The 20,540-nt window shown below is 45.5% G+C and overlaps 1 protein-coding gene and 2 long non-coding RNA genes across 5 annotated transcripts in view; 1 reads left to right on the top strand and 2 right to left on the bottom strand.

Moving 5' to 3' along the window:
• The window catches only part of LOC137481039 (uncharacterized), a 115,118-nt gene extending 109,113 nt beyond the window's left edge, over positions 1 to 6,005 (bottom strand). The window contains exon 1 of the long non-coding RNA XR_011003265.1: positions 5,403 to 6,005. This is a non-coding gene — a long non-coding RNA (uncharacterized lncRNA). The remainder of the gene's footprint in view (positions 1 to 5,402) is intronic.
• Positions 6,006 to 7,072: 1,067 nt separating this feature from the next.
• LOC137481038 (uncharacterized) lies at positions 7,073 to 9,097 on the bottom strand. Its single transcript, XR_011003264.1, has 3 exons — positions 8,979 to 9,097; positions 8,138 to 8,244; positions 7,073 to 7,529 (listed from the first exon to the last, which is right to left on the bottom strand). It is a non-coding gene; the product is annotated as an uncharacterized lncRNA (long non-coding RNA).
• Positions 9,098 to 18,933: 9,836 nt separating this feature from the next.
• The window catches only part of KCTD15 (potassium channel tetramerization domain containing 15), a 47,819-nt gene continuing 46,212 nt past the window's right edge, over positions 18,934 to 20,540 (top strand). The window contains exon 1 of one of the 3 annotated variants that reach the window (XM_068202483.1): positions 18,934 to 19,427. Coding sequence is in view for 1 of the 3 variants with exons in the window: in XM_068202482.1 (XP_068058583.1) it covers positions 19,933 to 19,935 (3 nt within the window). In the remaining 2 variants the exon portion in view is untranslated. Of the gene's footprint in view, positions 19,428 to 19,621; positions 19,936 to 20,540 lie in introns of those variants that run through there. The other 2 variants (XM_068202482.1, XM_068202484.1) reach the window with 2 other exon arrangements.

The following is a 20,540-nucleotide window of genomic DNA, read 5'->3' as shown; positions in this document are numbered from 1 at the left end:
CCAGCACGCGGGTTGTGCTGCAGCTGGCAGCCCATCTTTCAGAGTAAACTTACTACACGTACTTGTTTGTTTTCCCTTCCCTCAACTTGCCCCATAAGCCAGTTGAGGGGCAGCAGAAGGGCCGCGCCTGTCAGCCTTCCCGCAGCCCACGCAGGCTGTGTGGGTGCCGCTGCCTCGGCGTGCGCAGGGCCGGCAGCCGGGGGGCTGCGGTGCTGCTCTGCGGTTTCCATGGCAGTGCCGAGCCCCGGGGCTGAAGCCCTGCTGTCTGTCTGCTCCCGCCCGCTTGCGGAGACAGCGAACGTGCTTTCCCGGGGCTGCACGGCTACTGCTTCCCTCGGAGCCTCGCGACACACCACTGCCATTGTCTTTGCTTTCCCCACGTTCCCACCGCTGCTAATTAGGCTGGCACTCTATGGAACCGACGATACTCGTGCTCACCCAATTAAGCGGGCGCACAGCAGAAGGTGGACTGTCTCCGCAGAAGCCAGGCACGACACTAGAAAAACCTCACCTCGCACGGTTTTTTCCATCATTTTTCTTTTCTTTCCCCATAGGAAAGATTAGGAGTTAGGTGCACTCAGAATAGAAAACCCAAACAATCAGATCTGAAACTTACGCTTCAGATGTTAGGATTTTTATTTCTCTTAATTTAATTAAATGAATTACATTTTGGGGGTTGCTTCAGTCAAGAAAAGCTATTTACAAAACCCCATACTGTACGACTTAGAGAAAAGTCTCAGAGTTGCTAATCAGGTGATTGCAAACATACCTGTAAAAACAAGCAACAGCCATCAAAAATTCACCTGATGACCTTCACCCTCCCTGCTTCCCCGAGGAGGAAAAAATTGTAATGAGTGAAAAACATTCTTTCAAGTACAAAATGCCCAACACTTGGGAAAGGAAATAAACAGGTATTTGCAAAACTGACCTCCTGCCCTGCTCTGTAAGATGACATTAAAACAGGAGTAAAGGCTCAGTGTCCAAATCTAGTTGTGATTAGCACAGGATTCAGAGACAGAGAGAAGGAATTTAGTTATGAGGAAAATTGGCTGCTCTTTCATCTGAGCATTTCTTCTGTTCTTCTGTTCTATCTGAAAAAATATTTTACCTCAGAAGGGGAAAGAAAAAAAAAAAGACAAATTTTGTGTCATTCCCTTTTCTTTCCTATGACAAGCTGTCACTTCTAGATATGGAAACCATATCACCATGTTGCTGGAGAGAATAAGTGGAGCACGATTTCTCCTTTCCTTTGATATGAACAAAGATTAAAGTAATAAAAAACTAAGAAGATGAGAGTGAAGGAAAAGCAGAATTTTTCAGCAGAGCTGATGTTATTTTAGTATGACATTCTATGAAGCAACAGTGGCATCCAGTGGTAAATTTCCATAAGCAAGTTTCATATCCTACTTCCACTAAGTTTTGGCTTACATCAGATTTTGGGTTGGTTTGTTTTTGTTAGGTTTTTTTGTTGGGTTTTTTTTTTTTTTTGTTTTGTTTTTTTTTTTTGCCAACAGGTTCCTCCTGCTACTTACACCACCAAAACAGCCACCATGCACCCAGTCCTCAATACCAGTAATAGAGACCAAGCATTTTCTCAAAGGCTGTACATCATATCTGCATAGTCAGAAATTCCACTCGTTACTCAGAAGCATTGATACAAACACTTTTTAAAATCATTCTCAGAAAAATAAAGGGCGTTTTTCTCCTGGTGCCCACAAGAGTGCAGTAGATATAATTCTGTACTGTCCCTTCCTCAGTCCCCCTTTCCATTTTGTTTTTCTGCAAGGCAATATGATCATTCTTTTCTCATTTAGTGACATTAAGATTATTTTCACTTTATGATATCTCCTAAGTAGATGCCCTGGGCAAAAATGAAGGGCTTATAATTATAAGAGTATACTACAGAAGAAAGTCCATTCAGTGAATTTATTATGATATTTTCAGGCTGAAATCACATTTGCAGTTAAGAAAGCACCTTGTGCTAGCACAAGCTCAGTATCATTGTCAGTTATAATTTGATAAGAAGAACAACTGTTTCCTCACCAACACAGAGCTGAGAACTAAAAGTTGTCAGTCTGGCTCTCAGGTCAATCAAAATTTCTGGTCTGATTTTTTTTTTTTTTTTTTTTTTTTTTTTTTTTTTTTTTTTTTTTAGTATATGTCTAGAGATCTTTTAAAAGAATCTATCTCAACATCACTAATAATTATGTTTTTCACTTACATTTCCAACAGACTTAAACTAGACTATCTTCTCCCTTTTAATAGGACAATTTCTCTATCTGCAGACCCCAAATTAATCTTCAGAGAGCTATTGACTTATACAATGAGGTTCTTGAAGGAAAGCATTAGGTTTGTTTCCCTCCCAACATGCTAAAACATAAAACTTCTCGTGAAGAAACTGAAGCTGGGCCTGCATCCAGTCTTCATATGACAATACAGTAAGAGAGTTAGCTGGCTGTTAATTGATGTGGTTCCACAAGTAGGAGAGTGCCTACTCAACCCATCCCAAGAAACAAAGACAGGAAAGGATAATTACTGCCACCGTGCTGAGGAGGAGGGGGTAGATTAGGAAGAAAGTGTTTGATGCTGAACTAACTGCACTAAAGTGATTCAGCAAACGCTCTGCCACAGGCCTCCTGCTCAAACCCATTTGGATTAGCCAAACCCCTGCCACCAGAAGCAGAGCAGAGAAATTCACTCTTTGGAGTAAACAATGTATTTTATTCATCATGGTACCAAAATACCCGAGTTCATGAATATCACCCATTTGTGACTCTGACAGTGAGGTGACCTGAGAAACAGGTGACCTGAGTGACCTGAGTGAGGTGACCTGAGAAACTCACACTGCTGCTGTTAAATGCCTGATTCTGGCCTTGGCTGACCAAGAAGCCAGCCACCTGAGATGGGTCTACCCCACTGCAGTCTAGCATTGAAATGCTGCATTTGTGAGTTTAGGTATTTGTTAACTTGTTTCACTCCTTGAACTGGCCAGTTCCCAAAATGCTTTATTTTTTTGGGAGCAGGCAAAAACTTGCAGATGGAGTCTGCCCCCAAAGCAGGAAAAGGATTCAGAACTCTTATATTGTTCTAGCAAGTGAGATGCTAACATTAAAAATAGAAGAAAAATGCACGAAGAACAAAAGAAGCTCAAGATTTATGGCCTTCTGATGAAGGGGGAAATCCCACATGATTGGAGCAGGCAGTTATGCACAGGAGATGAGCCTGTACTACAAAGCAGAACCACGACTGAACTTGTGCTATGCTTGGGACAAAACAATCTTTCAGTAGCAAAGTTGTAACACAGAAAAATCTCAAGACTGACATGGAATGATCAATATCCTATGGAATGAAACCTCAGAAGAATCAGGTATTTTAAAGCAGAGCTGAAAGATTAAGATGAATTTTCTTTTTTTTTTTTCTCCTGGCCCTTTGAGCTGAGCTAGGAAGTTCCTGAACATCCTTAATACACAGAGCTCCCAATGAATTGCAGACTCTTTTTCCACAGCATACTTTGGAAATAAACACAATAAAGCAAGATCTCTGTAGCTCTGAGCCCACACAGATTTTATGCAAGTTCTAACTCTAGCAATGTGATACCAAGCAGAAGATAGCTCCAGTTCCCCTCCCCTTCTCCTGTAGAGTTCCTCCCTTTCTCTCCTCCCTCCTGAAATACCAGGCTATTCCCACACTGCAGAGGAGCCTGCCACCAGCTCTAAGGGAGCAGAACAGCAGAACCCAAACAGAGGCTCCAGTGATAGGCTCCAGTTACACCTCCAAGCCAGGGTCAGACCAGAATCTCCCAGAACAGCAGCATCTAATGATCCTGATCATTTGGGACTTGCACCTGGAAGCAGTATGACAGAAGACTCAATAAAGAACTCAAGCATCAGAAAGCTGCTAGGATAATCATAGTTACTTAGATGACATTTTTCTGAAAAAATATTGGATACCCAAAAGTAGCTAAACTTGTACCATATTAATTTATTTTCAGTGTAGATTAAGAATTTATTTTCAGTGTAGATTAATAATTTGGGGGAGGAACTTAACAAAATAAGCTTTCTTTGGTAGCTTAGAAGAGATCATTATTCATTAAGAACAAAATCATGTTACCATATATTCTCGTTTGGACAATATGAACTATGAGATCACAAAATATGTCACTCATCTGAATTTCATCTCCAGCAGTGGTTTCAAGCATCATAAAATGCATTTTTGTGCCAAATAATTCCATTTATCACTAATGGATCTCTTGCTCCTGATACCATCTTTCCACCAGATGTCACACTTCCCCTTTACCTGGTAACTCCAAACCTCTCAATATAACCCTGTACACAGATGCATTTGTTCTTTTGCTGACCAATTCCACACTCCATCCTTAATTAAACATTGGCCCTTCTATTGGTTTGCAGTAGCAACACTGCATTAAACACCAAAACATATCACTTGTGCAGCTAAGTTCAAGACCTCACCTATGTACTGGCACTTATGCTGTCATAAACAGTAAAAAAATCTGCACTGTTCTGTTATGCTCCAAACCCCACACATTTGTGTACATCAACAGGTTATTTTAAATTACAAAGATTCCATTCCCAATGCCCATTTTTAATCAGTACCATTCTTCAGGGTCTCATTTTTCAGGCCTCTCAACACTCTAGGTTAACCAGAGGAAAAAAACCCATTCACATTGACCAAACACACAAAACAGAAGCATTATTTTCAAACCTAAATGCCTAAGTCCCAGCACTAAATAAGTCTTTTATGGCACAGTTTAACACATGAAAAAATGGGAGGTTCAAGTCAGTAATATTTTAAGCATAAGAGCAAAGTTTGGTCCAGCCCTGCCACCTTCTGAGATGGTTTGTTTTACTTTACTGTTTCTAACTGCTGTGTCAGAAGTAACCCATTAGCATTAGCTGTCTTTAGAGCCTGCAGCCATCCTCCTGGTTTGATAAATGCAGTGTTAATGTATTATTCTAGAAAATAACCTATGGAAAGCTACAATTTTGAAGATAGCATTACCTCAGCTTCAGAGTATGCTATCACATGCAATGCAGTGGTTTAGTTTAAAGATTTATGCAATTCCTTTCCTGTCCTTTGACAATGACCTATTTTTAGACACACATCACACTGAGTTGGTATGTCACTTGATAGAATACCATCCTGAAGATTCAAGTCTGTCATAAATAAATATGTAAGTCAAACTGGTACATACAAGTTGCCTCTGAGACCTGCTTTCAAGTCCATTCCAGAATGCAGTGAATGAAAATCATTTCAAATGAATGTCTGCTGGTCTCTGCCATGTTTCTTCTCTGAGAATTGCACATCACAACATAGTCGAGCATTTCCAAACAGACAGCTCTAAGAATGGACAGAGGAAGATAGAAAGTAAACCTTCCACTAACCAGGTGCAACCCTTTCCCAGCTCTTCCCCTTGCTGCCTCTTAGTGGGGAAGGTCTCTATTGAGACTCAGCTGATACATCTATTCTGCAGAGAGAAAAATTACTTAATTAGAAAAACAAATAAACAATAGCAAGACAACTTGCAATAAGTATTATTGTGAGGAGACAGCAGTTGGGTTTTGGGGGTTTTGTTGTTGATATTTTTGTTGGTTTTTAACTCCACCTAGGAAATATTGCCTAGCAACAATGGGAGAACCCTTCTAACAAAATGAATCATGCAGGTATTGGCTGTTTATTCCCATGAAGGGCTGTGTTTCCACCCTGTCAAATGACATCAAGGCCATGTTGCCAGAGGCATTGCGAGTTTTGACCTCTAAAAGGCAATTTTCTCACTGTCTGCTCAGAATTGTAACATTTTTCATATTGAAGGCTTTTATATCATATCTTGTAGGTTTCATATCTATAAATAACATACTAAAATTCCCCAACACAACCAACACAACAAAGCACAGCTATTATCTTTACCTATTAACAATGTAAACATTAAATATCACAAAGTTAACGCTCTGTTAGCATAACTATCAGGCATCAACAACAACAACAAAACAAACAAACAAACAAACAAAAAAGGAAGCAAACCGCATTAAATTGCATGACCAAGTTTAATGGAAATGAACAGAGGCCAGAACTTGGTTTCATAAAAGTACTGAATTTCAGAAAGTAAGTATCTACTAGATCACCAGATAACCATGAGAGATTAACTTTGAGTTTCCTTGCCCAAGAAAGTCCTCCCTTAATTTCTTAATGGAGCTATAAAAAGAAGAGTTTTAAGCTACAGGCTGGATTAATAGCTTGTAAACAGAAAAGCTAAGACCTATTATTAGCATAGAATGCAGAAGTACAAATCTCACCAATAAATGGGCATGTACAGTGTGTGTGTCACTTCCCAAATTAATTCTTATTAAAGGCTTCCTATAGTTTAATTGAAGCAGCTCTACTAAAAGCAGAGTGAGCCAGTGAGCTTTGGTCCTAAAATTACTGTTTTCTCATTTGCTCTGCAAAGGATGAAATGCAGCTTGTGACAGCTGAATTTATCCAACAAATATAGTTAACTACAGACTTGTACACCAATATTATGTTTTTCAAGTAAGGAGACAATGAGAAGTCCCACAACACTACAAGCCTGTTCTGCTAACTGCACTGCTCAATACCATTAGAGGGTTCATTTGCTTGCTTTTGCCCACATTAAAAGAGTCATCAAATCTTTAAGAGAATCAGCATTTGCAAGTCATGGAAAGGCAAGCAGGTTGTCCCTGAGAACACCAATATTTTCACAAAATTATTCTGTCTTGGGGTGATGGTTAATAAAAAACTCAGCAGGAGCTAGCGGCAAGTGCTCACAGTCCAGAAAGCCAAGGGAATCCTGAGCTGCATCCCCAGGAGCATGGCCAGATGGTCAAAGGAGGTGATTCTCACCCACTGCTCTGCTCTTGTGAGACCCCACTGGCAGTGCTGCATCCAGTTCTGGTGCTCCCAGCACAAGAAGGACATGGAAGTGTTGCAGCAAGTCCAGAGGATTATCTGTCCCCTATGAAGACAAGTGGGAAAGCTGGGGCTGTTCAGCCTGGACAAGAGAGGGTTCTCCTATGTGGAGACCTCATGGCACCTTCCAGGGTCTGAAGGGGCTGCAGGAAGGACGTTCTGTCAGGAGCTGCAGTGGTAGGGCAGGATAGTTACAGATAGATTGGATATTAGGGAGAATTTTTTCACTGTGAGGCTGGTGAGACACTGGAACAGGTTGCAGATTCCCCATCCCTGGAAGTGTCCAAGGCCAGGTTGTACAAGACCTTGAGCAACCTGGTCTAGTGGAACATGCCCTGCCCATGGCAGGGGGTTGGGACCAGGTGATGTTTAAGGTCCCTTCCAATCCCTTAACATTCTGTCATTCTGTGATTCTGTCCAGCTTTTTCACAAAATTATTCTGTACAGCTTACAGAAATCAAAGCTCTACATACCAAAACAAGTACTTCTGGTGTATTCTTCAGATTGAAGATTTTAGACTACACAATTAGATGGTCAAGAAATTAAATTCCTAGGACTTCAAATCAACTTCCATAGTCACAGGCAATCTGCAAAACAATGAGGTGTGAAATGAAGTAGAAGCACTCTTAGTGGACTGGGGTTTATAAACAATCAGTAACTGTTCTCAAAATAGTAGAAAGCAATATTGAATATTAAGTAATCATTTTCCTCAAAAATGCTTAAGAAAGATCATGCTTTGCTTCCAAAGATAAGCTACATATTGCCAACCTTTCCCAGATATCTGTACTCTGGAACAGATATTTTGGCTATGTTCTTCAACAACATGATTTTTTTCTAATTTATTGAAGAATAAAGGCTCAAGACAGGACTTTTTAAATATAAATGCAAAATATTAAAGGGCTTATTCTCCTATTCAATGAATTTACTCACAACATTTTCTTAGAACTGACTCCTATACTGTCTATTTTCTATCCTAGAAATGCAGCTTTATCAACCACGTTACTACTCTGTGCTACTCTTCCACAGGCCACAAAGCAACAGTAACACAATTTCTGTTTCAATCACTTGACTTAAACACCTATTTCTGGGAAGCCAAGTGTCAGCAGTGTTGGCACCCTACTCCTCGGAGAGAAAAAAAAAAAAAGTAAAAAAAAGAAAAAAAAAAAAACAAGCCCAAGAGTTGAGACAAGTTCACCACGCTTTGCAATGCAGTGTGAAACTCCAGAGCTAATGTGTAGCTCTATGGCTAGATTTATTCACCCATACTGAATCCAGCTTCTGTATCATCATCTTTCAATTTGGCTTGTTGAGAGAGACATTCTCCCTTGTTATCAGTCTCAAAAAGAAATAAACTCCAAAACAAACAGACTTGTATATAGAAATCAGGTATATTTCATCAAGTTTTTGCTTGAACTTCCTTCCTATAAGCAAATCAGACACATCCTCACCACAAGAATGTGTTTAAGTGCATGGTTGATACTGAGTTTATTAAAAGTATATAGCCAAAGAGAGCACATATTAAACACTTCCACATGTACTTGAAAAAAAAACCCCAGGGGTGGAGAGGGGGAAGCTTATTATAAAATAAAACCAGAATCCAACACATGTCATCATTTCTCCTGAGGACTCATGACTTCATCCCAGCACAAACGTACCCAGAGGTGTAAGTGTGCTCCAAACTCCAGCCCTGGCACCAAGGGCCCTTAGAAGAGCAGGCAGCCCAGGTCCCGAGCAAGGCCGGCAGCAGCAGCACAAGGCCCAGGGAGCGGCGGAGCTGCTCTGCCGGCGGCACGGAGAACAGCAGGCAGCGGCCAGCCCCACCTGCCCACCGCCCGAGGCGGCCGACAGGACAGCAAGCGCTTCGAGCCCGTGAGGAAGAGCAAAGAGCCCTGCGGGAAATCAGCGAAACTACCGCTGGAACTGCGAAAATATTGGGTATTTCTTCTGTGGTACAGCCACAACAGCCGAGTGAAGTACAACACAGGACCTAGGCACATTTATAAGGAATTTTTAATTAACTGAACCCTAGAATATACCTTTGTTGCTACAATACTCCAGAGAGCCCGGTAACACAGATTAGGCTACCACACAGGCATTAATTAGAAACAACAATACTCTCAGAGGGCCGCGGCCCCGGCAGATCCCACGGCCCGTGCCTCTCCAGCCCGGAGCTGCGGGGAGCCGGGGTGGCCCCGCGGCCCCGGGCACCCTGCCGGGGGTGGTCACAGGCCCGCGGGCCTCTCTGCGCTGCCACTAGAGCGATGGGCCCTGCAAGGCGCTGGACCCCCGCCCAGAGGGTCCCGCTCAGCCCCCGGGGCTGCCCGGCAGTGCCGGTCCCCACCGGGACCCCGCGGCGCCGGGAGCATCCCTCAGCCCGGGGCGCCGCTCCCCTCCACCCCCTCAGCCCCCGGGCAGCCGCCCGTCTCCACGGCAACGGCGGGCGCGGGACGGGGCCGGCCGCGGGGCGGGAGCGGGGCTGAGGCGGGAGAGGGGCTCCGGAGGGAGCGGGGCTGAGGCGGGAGAGGGGCTCCGGAGGGAGAGGGGCTGAGGCGGGAGAGGGGCTCCGGAGGGAGCGGGGCTGAGGCGGGAGAGGGGCTCCGGAGGGAGCGGGGCTGAGGCGGGAGAGGGGCTGAGGCGGGAGAGGGGCTCAGGAGGGAGCGGGGCTGAGGCGGGAGAGGGGCTCCGGAGGGAGCGGGGCTCAGGAGGGAGAGGGGCTCCGGAGGGAGCGGGGCTGAGGCGGGAGAGGGGCTGAGGCGGGAGAGGGGCTGAGGCGGGAGAGGGGCTCCGGAGGGAGCGGGGCTGAGGCGGGAGAGGGGCTCAGGCGAGCTCGGGCGGGAGCGGGGCTCAGGAGGGAGCGGGGCTCAGGAGGGAGAGGGGCTCAGGAGGGAGCGGGACTCAGGAGGGAGAGGGGCTCAGGAGGGAGAGGGGCTCAGGCGAGCTCGGGCGGGAGCGGGGCTCAGGAGGGAGAGGGGCTCAGGAGGGAGAGGGGCTCAGGCGAGCTCGGGCGGGAGCGGGGCTCAGGAGGGAGAGGGGCTCAGGCGAGCTCGGGCGGGAGCGGCCTGGCCCCGGGGCCACGCGGGGCTGGGAACGCTCCCTGCCCTGTCCGGCCTGCGGGCAGCACGGAGCCAGCCCAGCCGCAGCACATGCCGTACCCCGCTACCTCTGAATCGTACCTGGGCACAGCTCGCCCGGGGCTCCGGAACGCCCAGGGTTAAAACCCAGCAAGCCACCCACCTTAAATAACAAGGCAGCTGTCCCGGCCCGAGCTCGGCTCCCGCACCGGCCGGGCCCTCCGGGCTCTCCCCGTGGCCGCCCTGAGGCAGAAGGGCGACATGGGGACAGCCGGCCCCCGCTCGCCCCACGCCAGGTCTGAGCAAAGCCCCGACCTCGGCCACACAAACGGGGACCACAGCTTCTCTCCTGTATTATTCATGCTCTCACCAGTGGATATGGGGGAGAAAACCCACCGAAATATATATATCTGTATATTCATTTAAAACTATTTTTCAGATTGCTTCAAAATTCAAATTAATTAAGATTAATTAAAAATTAAATCAAAAATAAAAAGCTCCAAAAGTGATTTTTTTTTTTATTTCACTTACATCTTTAATGTAAAAGTAACTCCAGTGGGGTTGATATTTTTAGTTTCATACAGCATAACAGGAGAGATGGGGACTTGCTATTCTACTGTGGCAGAGCTGCCGAGCAGGGAACAATCGGACAGGGGCCTTCATCTGGGGAAACAACAGGCAAAACTCTAGGGGTGAAGAGGGGACACACGAGGAAGGCTGTGGCAGATTTGTCCTCCAAGAGTGGCCTCCTTTCCCTTCCCCTAAGCCATTCCAGTTTCCTACCAGCTCCACCAAACGTGAAGAGAAAAAGGGAGAGGAAAGGAGAGAGTCTTCCCTGCCTCTGCCATCACTGACCCCAGGAAAGCCATGGCCACAGTCACCCACCCTGCTTTACCATTCCCCAGATGCAAGAAAGCAGAACCTTAATCCTCTTGGAAGAGCTGCCCTTTTCACAGGCAAAAGGTGTGCCCTCCCATCCCTGCCATTCTGGGAATGTGAATGTAGATGCTCATGAAAAGCAAGTAAATACCTGGTCCACAGGGGGAAGAGTCTGCATTTGAATTTCAGGCTTGTGACTGAAGAGAGAAACTCCAAAAAGCAGCAAACGAGAAGGAATATGGGATCCTGCACAGACTCAAGTGTAATTTTTACTTGCATCCTTTATCATTTAATCAGAGCTGATGACATGACTCTTGCAAGCAATTGTGTGGTCAGTGTTGATGCCCAGATGAGAAATGGGCTCCAGTGTGTTGGATACACAAAAGTATCACTGCTCCAAAAATTACCAGTGTCATACGAAGTAAGAGGCAAAAATTGAACAACAAAGCAACAAAGGAAACTGGAGGGTCTTGGTGATGCAGATGAGATTATTTGTCCTTGGACACCTTCATGGTCCTGTTAAATGAAGATCATTTCCACCTGTTCAGTTCATTTACCCTTTTACTATTAAATCACCAGTTCCTCAGAGGAAAGGCAGTTCCTAGCCAGGAGGTTCCTTGATTATGTCATAACTCAAGAATATCTTGTGAGGAACGAGAGGTGGTCTGGAAAACTGACTCCAAGATGAGGTTTTACAAGGAGAGACACTCTCGAGCAAGCAGCAGAGCAGCCAAAGCTGATCTCCTCTGTTAGACTTAACACAGTGTATTCAGAAATGAGGGATTAAAGTGAAACTGTTTTATGCAAGGGCTTTTCAAACGCCTTTATTCACCAAAGAATATCACATCAGAAAATATGCGTGCACCTTTTTCCCAAGAGGATGTCTTGACAACAGAAAGCTTAACTGAATCGCATTCACAAAAATACTAAATGTGCACAACGCCCCTTTGCATAAAGCAGACTTAGCATAATGCTCCAAAAATTAACAAGACAGAACCATGTAATTGCTGCTACAAACCACTTCAAGAAGGCTACAATGCTGGGGCTAGTAGTATCAAATAATTTTTATTGCAAATTGTATTGAATTCATCTGTTTACAGATTTCTTCTACAAGTTCTACATCTCAGAGGCTAATTGCAAACTAAAAGTTGGATATAAACATACAAATTAATTCCTTCAATAACCGTTCAAAGTGAAGACTGGCAAAATCTGTGACGCTGTAATAAAACACTTGAAGTAAAGTTTAAACAAGGGTTTAACAAAGACTTTTATTACTCTTCACTGTGCACCATTCAACATGCACTTCAAAATGAGAAATATGCCTCATATTTAAGGAGCTTATTCCAACAAGCATTCTGCTTTTTTTTTTTTCCTGAGAAGAAATCCGTGACAGAATGTGGAATAATACAATGTTTACAAAGTCAAGAGTGAAAATCCATGGAAAATGAATATGCATATGCATCCTCAAAGACACAGGTTAGAACAGATAAGTACAATTTCTACTATTTGGCAATGCTGTTTCTGTATCAGTTGCTTTGGGGATGCTTGTTTTATTAACTTTACATACTTGCATGACATCTGCTGTGACACCACGAATATAAAATATTCTACAGAGTCAGGACACTGAAATTTTACTCTCACAGAATAGCCGGCTCTGCTTTTTCAGCCAAACACACTGTTAAAGTAAAGGATATCCCTCTGTGTCTGTGTGAAAGGATGCCAGACAGGGAAAATGGAAAGCTCTGACTAGCTGCATATCTGAAATCAGTGAAGCAAAGGAGAAGAGACCATCAGGGAAACTGCTAAGGTCCCTGATTCTCAGGCCCAGTGTAAATTAGAGCCCAGCTGGCAGTGGTACTCGGGAGACCATACGCTAGCCGAGGATGGCTGGAGCACAGCATGTTTCAACCATATGTCTGACATACTGCCTCCCTTCCAAGGGGCTCTGGCATAGCAGGATTTGGATCGGCTCTCGCTCAGCTGGCCAGGTTCAGAGCTCTCCTCTTCTTTGTGCTGAAACAATGGCAGCGAGGCTGCGGCTCGGCTCTGCACGGCAGAGCAGCACGGCCACGCATCAGCCCCGTGCTAGGGCCACGTTCTGCGGTGGAATCGCTCCAGCTGAGCCCGCCTGCGTCACAGGTGGGCAGGGAGAACCATCGGGCGTTAGCACGCAGAAATCACCGGCCACAACACCGTTACTGCTCCCTTTGCATACTGTTAGCAGTAACGAGTTTTGTTCTGTACTGTGTCTCACTCTGCAAGTTCACCGCAGTCCCACAAATTCCAAGTCACGAATCATTTTAACCAACAGATGAACACCACTACCTCAAAATATTCTTTTAGTTTTCTCTTTTCAATTCTGCTATTTGTTTCTATTATTTAGATGTTCTTCAAAATAAAGGTGTGCTTAATTCCATTTCTGTGTGCCGTTAAATTCAGGTTCTGGAAGAATTTGCTCCATTTTCTTTTTCTTCCATTTTCATGTCATTGTCATGATACTTTACTGAGCTGCTGCTCTCTCAGGTTCTGTCCCTGCCATACACGATCCAAACCTCTCTGGTCTGGTATTTGCCAAAGAAAAAGCATGCTGAAATGCTGCTACATAAATAAGCAATGCACCTATGATTCTAGAAGTGTCTGTGCCCAAGGATCCTAAAAAATGCAAATGATTTGTTACAAAAGGGCCATTATAGCTCTATTCTTCATTTTCTATATTCTGTTAAGTGATATTTTTTGCAGTTTAACATATTCCAGACCTTTGCTGGCAGAAGCAATGCACATAACCTCCCTTAGAAGTGTATTCAGCTGGGAGCTGCCTGGCTACACAGGATTTTATACGTTCAGCTAAGTCAGCGATCCATATGCAAAAATCAAGCGTTCAGGGACACCATGTGGATTTGTGGCATTCTTCAGAGTACATTGTGTCTCTAATAAACCAATGAATGGATTAAACTCAGCCATAAAAATGTTTTCTCCTCTCTGTGACATATACAATATGGATAAGCTTTATTTAATAAATAGCTGAAAGCTAACACCACACGCATTACTTAAACAGGTAAAAAACACTCCTCAGTTTTATAAGCTGTTTAAGAAGAGGAGGCAGAGCACTTAACAAAATGTGTGAAACTTTAAATACCATGGTGAACATTAACACGGGACATCTTGATTATGTAAATTTCATTTTGGAAGCTAACTTTGGCTTATAACAGTTGGAAGCAGAAGAGACAAACAAACCTTTCCTATACTGTATTTCCTGACAAGCTATTTCATCTTGGCATTCCAGGACAGATTATTTCTTTGTATCATGCTGTTGTCACGAGTTAGGCACTGGATAATGGATAGTTTTAAAAACAGTCCATCTGTATTTAGTCAATAAAGTAATGGTTTGTAAACTTACTCAGCAGCAAACTTTCTTGAAAAGAATTGAAGAGCATTCAAGGGAAAAGACTGACAAGACTTGGTTATTTCCTAATGATCAGGTTTTGTTCTTTGCGTGGTCATGCTTACTGTTCTCAGGAAACCCCTCATCTGTCTACAAATGACAAACAATTATTTTACTTAATTAGCAAACCCTGGGCCAAGTTCCTGTTCCAGAATGATTGGCACTGCAACTGGCTTGAGAACTTGCTGCAACTGGGAGATGTCCTTTCTTTTTGTTATTCCTTATATGTCAACTGACTGCAGCAAGCACTGGGATTTCAAGATGCTTAATATTTTCAGGTTCCTCACAAGAACAAACCTTTTTGGAGGCTCAACACATATGCAACATCAGCTTTCCACAGCTTCTGCTTGTCTCTCATTTCCAGTGATGGGAGAGATGGTGGCAGTCAGAGCACCCACGGCCACCAACCTCTGCATTCAGATGTGTTTGTCCCCAGTGCCTCTGCGGTGCAGGAGACAGAGCCAAACCCAGTCACAGCTGTGAAAACCCACTGGAAGCAACAGCCATGGAGCCTTTGCTGACTGAGCATGCACCTGGTGTCCAGCAACTTTTGAAATCCCAGTTATTTACTCAAATCTTCTCTTCCAAGATAAAAGTCCATCCAAGCTACAGTATTGTCTTAACTATGACTGGGAGGAGTATTAATCTACATATAGACATTGATTCCTTTGTTTTAAAGGAACAACCCCTTAATTCTCATTTATCTGCTTTAAACATTTAATGAAATGATCCATTTTCTCCCTTACTTCCTGCTTTACCTTAAAATGCCTGGTAGAACGTGGTGAGTTTCAGCAAGGACCAGGCACTCCACAGTTATCTCCCTGCACTCATTGTAGTTGGTGGAAATGAAATGTAGTTGGTGGAAATGAAATGTTGGTATCACCACCAGAATGCCTCAAGTTAAGTTATGTAACATAAGTGCTGAAGTCAGGTTTAAACTTCAGGATAAAACCCATAAAGTAAGGAAAAGAGTAAGGACTAGGATAGGATGAGGTCTACTACCACAAAGTTATACAGGGCCCTCAAGAACAACACCAACTGGAAATTATCCTGCTCTAATTCAGAGAGCATGGTGCAGAAGAGGTTGATGTTGTTTGTCAATTTATGATACTTTCTTTCATATTATATTTGGATAATCTTTTTGATAGGAAACTCATATTCCTTCAAATCAGCATATTTTCATGATCTAGTAATATTCTGTCCTGTAACATAAACACAATTATTTTAGGGGAAAAAAAAAAAGAAAATGAGCTGGAGTTCCTTATGGGCTTCCCTTTCACACTGTCTTAGGTGTATCATAAATATTTTACCCATTTATTTTTAAAAAAATTAAGCTATAGATTAATTAGGTATAAAAACAGATTACAGAATAGTTCTGTCCAATTCCATTTTTAAGCATTTGCAGAGAATACAAAGAACTGTTGGTAAGAAAAAAATCACAAGTATGTATTTTGAAGTACTTAGGGTTGTAAAAACACATGCTGGGCATTTGGTTAAGAACTTTTAAGCACCTATGATAAATTATTATAATTTCTAATTCTAATATCCTGCAACCTGAGCTCAGGAATCTTCTGCCACAAATTTTGTATTGCTTTATAGGGAGGATAATAGAATTGTTGAGAAAATAAGTTCTATTCAGTTCTAACAGTATTTCTTCTTTTATGTTCACTACATACTATTTAATATTTTCCTTTGTACACTTCTTGATAGTTGAGCTTTAAGTGAAACTCTGAAAAACAACATTAGGATTCAAAATACAGTGGAAGATTTTTATTTTCAGGGTCACAAGTAGCATAGCGAGATTTCTCTCTTAAACAATGACACTTAGTATCTCTGTAGTTCTATGAATACTTTTGAAGTGTCATATTAAAACCAATCTCTTGGCCTTCAGGCAAAGAGAAGCAATTAGTCTTGGAGTTGTGAATAAATAAAAATCCATTTATATACCCGTCCTTGACACGTACCTTGCAAATCTTAGAAACTTCATCTAGTGGGAAAAGAAATGTTAAATCATGAACACCAATACTAATCATACCGCAATGTTGCTTCCTAAAACTGTTTAGTTTATATCAATCTTTTAAGTATTGATTCATATGTATATATGCTTACATATTGAAACAAAACAACAAAAAGGCACTCACAGACTTGAACGAGCAGAAAGAAATGAGAGCGTGCATATAGAGCTGTAACGCGTACCTTTATTACCTTCAACATTAATAGAGGCAAGAAAAAACACAAAGCTCCCAAGTACATTGTCCTTTTCTCAGATACAGTAAAAACAACCCCGCACAAGTTACGTACCACGCGCAGGCTTTTTCATCCCAAGTGCTACTGTGTCTGCTTTCATCTACAAGCAAACAAACAAACCGAATCTTTATTATCCGTGCATCCCATTTCCATGCAGCACAATTAAATAGTGCCTGTCACAGATGTGTTGGGATGAGCCAGATCACAATTTCTACTTTCCGTACAAGCGCAGTATTTTTAGGTCTTCTCTTTCCTCTTTAGCGTGCCTCAGTGCAGAAGTATCCTATTTTTATGCAGCTCTGATTGCTGTTCGAGATTCTCGTATTTATTTTTCACTTAGCAGTCAGTAATTCACAAAGGAAGTAAAAATTATGATGCCAAATCATTCCAAATAGTCCGCCCGCACCCCTACAAAAAAGCGGAGTGAAACTCGGGCTGCGGCAGGTCACCGTCTCAGTGGAGCCTGTCCTCTTCGCACCCACTTGTTGACCGGAGTGCTGGGCAAATGAGAGCACTCAGGCTCCAGCCTCGTGCAACCATCAGGTGAGGCAGCTGGCGGGGGACACGCTTGTGTTCTGAGGTTAGTTGAGAATAAAATCTACCCCTTTGTGCCGTGCTCACACAGGCAGAGTCCCAGCCTCGAGGTCAGAGATGGGACAGTGACCCCCACAAAGGATCACACCTGGGCTGATGGGATGGTCAAGGAAAACAAATTTTAGTCTGTTCTGGATGCAAATCTCTCTGCTGACCTAGTTCTCATTCTCCTTTTCATTTCAGAAGCTCAGCTAAAAATCCATAAATTAAGGAAATTAACTGATGGAGCCTCCGGCATCTTTGTAAGCTATTTAAATCTTTAAATTTACAACATCTTCTGCATATATCAAGTAATTGAACTAACTGCAGGGATGTAACTTTAATGAGAAAATTTCCCTCTTCTCCTGTAGTTTGTACTCTAGAAGGGAAAAAAAAAAAAAAAAAGCTCCCCTTAGGAGAAAAGTTTCTGTTTATTCCTGCCACGGAAGAGAACTTTAACCCCCCCATTTCTAGGGTGTCCTGCCTGCATCGCGCCCCGGCCGCTTTCGGGCCGGCCCAGGCCCCGGGGCGCGGGGGGCCCTCCCCGGCCTGACCTCTCGGGGCCGCGCAGCGTTGCGTAACGGCCGCGCGGCGGCGCGCGCTAGTGGGCGCTGCAGCCCCGCCGAGCCGCGGCCGCCGGCGCGCGCGGCGCCGTTCCGCGGGCGCGGAGGCGGCGGGGCCCCCCCGCCCCGGGCGCGGGGCGCGGCCGAGCGCCGGCAGCGGCGCGCCGGCGGGGGCGCGGAGCGGCTCCGCGGAGCGGTTCCGCTCCCTCCGCCAAACTTCCGTGGGCACCGGCGTGGAGCGGGGGCGCGTCCCCCGCGGCGGCGCGCAGAAACACGCAGGCACCGGCAGACCCGCGCCTCTGGCTGGAAGTTGAGGGAGGGATTTGCCTGGTTTTTTTTTTTGGTTTTTTTTTTTTTTTCCTCATTCACGGGGGGGTTCCCTGCCGGTCCCCCTCCCCCCGATACGTGGGCCGGGCGCGGTGCGCGCCCGCGGAGCCGCCCGCGGAGCCCCGCGCCATCGCGCCGCGCGCTCTAATTGAAATGGCGCTTTTGGCCGGGGGCGGGCTGCCAGGGCGCTCCGCAATAGCACAATGCATGTCGATAGACGTCATTTGGTTTTAATGGCCTACAGGAAATTTGGCGTTTACAATGCGAGACATTAGCAAAGGGTGAAAGGGAGGGGGAGGCAGGCAGGATGGATGGCTGGGAATAATTGCAGCCCCCCGCCGCCCCCGAGGCCCCCCGTCCGCACCTCGGCGGCGCTGGGTGCTGCAGGGAAGGGGGGGTCGGGGCTATTTTTTTATTATTTATTTTTTAACTTCATCTAGTTTATCAACAAGTGCAGAGTGGGTGCTACCCTAATTGTAACAGAGGAGTCAAGAGATGTGAGAAACGTGCCCTGTGTTACTTATTTGGGAGCTGAAAATTTATGCCTAGTTGAAAATGCCTGGGGAAATATTACATCAGACCAAATGACAATGATTAAAATCAGCTTTTTTCCCCCCTTCCCCCCCTCTTTTCCTCCTTCTTCTTTTCAGTAAGTCTGTTGAAGGACGTGACAGTGGCCTGATCCTCCCCAACACCGAACCGTTATCCCCCGGCAGGGCCGGGTCGGGCCGGGCTGCGCGGGACTCCGCGGGGCAGCGCAGGGCTCCCGCCCCGGCCGCGCCGCGCCGAGGGGCTCTGCGGGCGGCGGCGCCGGGGGCGCGGGCTGGGGAGCCGGCCGCCTTCCCAGCCTTATTTCATTTTCAAGGGCTGTATTTTATTTTATTCTTGGGGGGGGGGGGTGGGGGATGGGGGAGTAAATCTGCAGACCTTCACCAAAAGGAGGGAAAAATATCCAATTTTCATCGCAAAATTAGCTAGGGCGAGAGCAAAGGGCTGAGCTAATTGTAGCCTAATCCTCTGCCCTGCAGGCGTTTGCAAAGCCCTGAGCAAGAATTCGCTTTTTTTCCTCCTCTTCTCCCTTCCCTCTGTTATTTAGAGACGGGATTATTGCCTTTCTTCTCATAACAGCCTCGGCTGTTTCATTTAAAGGCTTTTTCCCCCCCTCTCTCACACACACATACACATACAGGCACAAAATAAATAGAAAAAGAAGCAGCAAAAACAGGGGAAGAGAGAGGAGACAGAGAAGCTCTAAAAAAAATAATCACAGCAGGATCTGCGGAGCAAAGATAGTAATAAAAGCAAAAAGCTGAGCCCATCCACACACAGCCCCGGCAGAGCCCAAAGCCAAAGGGGGGCTCGCAGATCTCTTCTGTGCTCAAGGTAAGGACCTCGGCAGCGGCTCCCGCAGCTGTCCGTGCGCCCGCCCGTGCGGGGCCGGAGCGCGCCGTGCGCGCCGCGCCTCGCATCGCGCCGCACCGCGCGGTTCGCGCCTGCTCGCGCTCCTTTTCTTTTTTTTTTAACCCCCCCTCTTTTTTTTTTTTTTTTTTTTTTTTTTTTTTTTTTTTTTTTTTTTTTTTGAAAGTGCCTCTTCAAACTCACTCCTCGGCTGCCGGCTCCGGGGAGCAGCGGCGGAGGGGTGTTTTTTTAAAGCTACAGGACCCGTTTGCAGCCGCCCCGCTTTGGTAGCGCCGCGCGTGTGTGTGTGTGTGTGTCTGTGTGTGTGCGTGCGTGTGTATGTTTTGTTTTGCTCCGCTCCAGCATGGGCAGCGCCGGCGGAGCCCCGCGGCCCGGGGTGCCCGCGCTCCCAGTGCCCCCCCGGCCCCGGCTCTGAAGACGGCCGAGCCCCAGCGCGGCGGAGGCAGCGCGGCTCGCTCCGCGCTTTCGCATGGTACGCGCGGAGCCGCGGGCCCGGGCGGGCGGGAGCGCGGGGGTGCGCGGGCCGGGGCGCGGGGGCTGGCGGCGGGGCGGCTCGGCACAAAGGGAAGGCGGGCGACAATGGGGAGCGCCGCGTATGGAAAACACGGGCGGGCTGTGAATGAAACTCTGGCGCCAGTGAGAGTGGAAGGCTTCGTTTGGGGTAGACTTCAAACCACTCTAGGCTATAGTTTGCATTCCTGCTCCTGCATGCGATGTGGCACACTTCTGCAAAATTAATACATTACCCTGGCTAATGCTCACCACCATTGGCTGCGCGGAAAATGTGCAGGATCGGGGATTCGGGCTTGACTTTTTTTTTCTTGCATTCATCTAAGACATCTTTCTTGTTATGTGGGAATAAGTAAAGGACGCCATGTTGTGCCTTCTTTTTCTTTTTTTTTTTTTTGGTTGAATTTTACCTTCGGGCATACAGTGTGTTCAAAAGAAAAAGGCAGAAGTTGAGTGACCGGGTGCGTTGCTCGCTGGTGATTTCCCTGACCATCAGTAGGGAAAAGCATTTGGGTGACGTGAAACTTGCACTAAATAGACTGGAGTCTGCCAGAGAGAGGCGGGATG

This window comes from Anomalospiza imberbis, chromosome 12 (assembly GCF_031753505.1).
Source record: "Anomalospiza imberbis isolate Cuckoo-Finch-1a 21T00152 chromosome 12, ASM3175350v1, whole genome shotgun sequence".
NCBI classification, from domain to species: domain Eukaryota; kingdom Metazoa; phylum Chordata; class Aves; order Passeriformes; family Viduidae; genus Anomalospiza; species Anomalospiza imberbis.
This window is presented reverse-complemented; position numbering and strand designations above follow the sequence as displayed.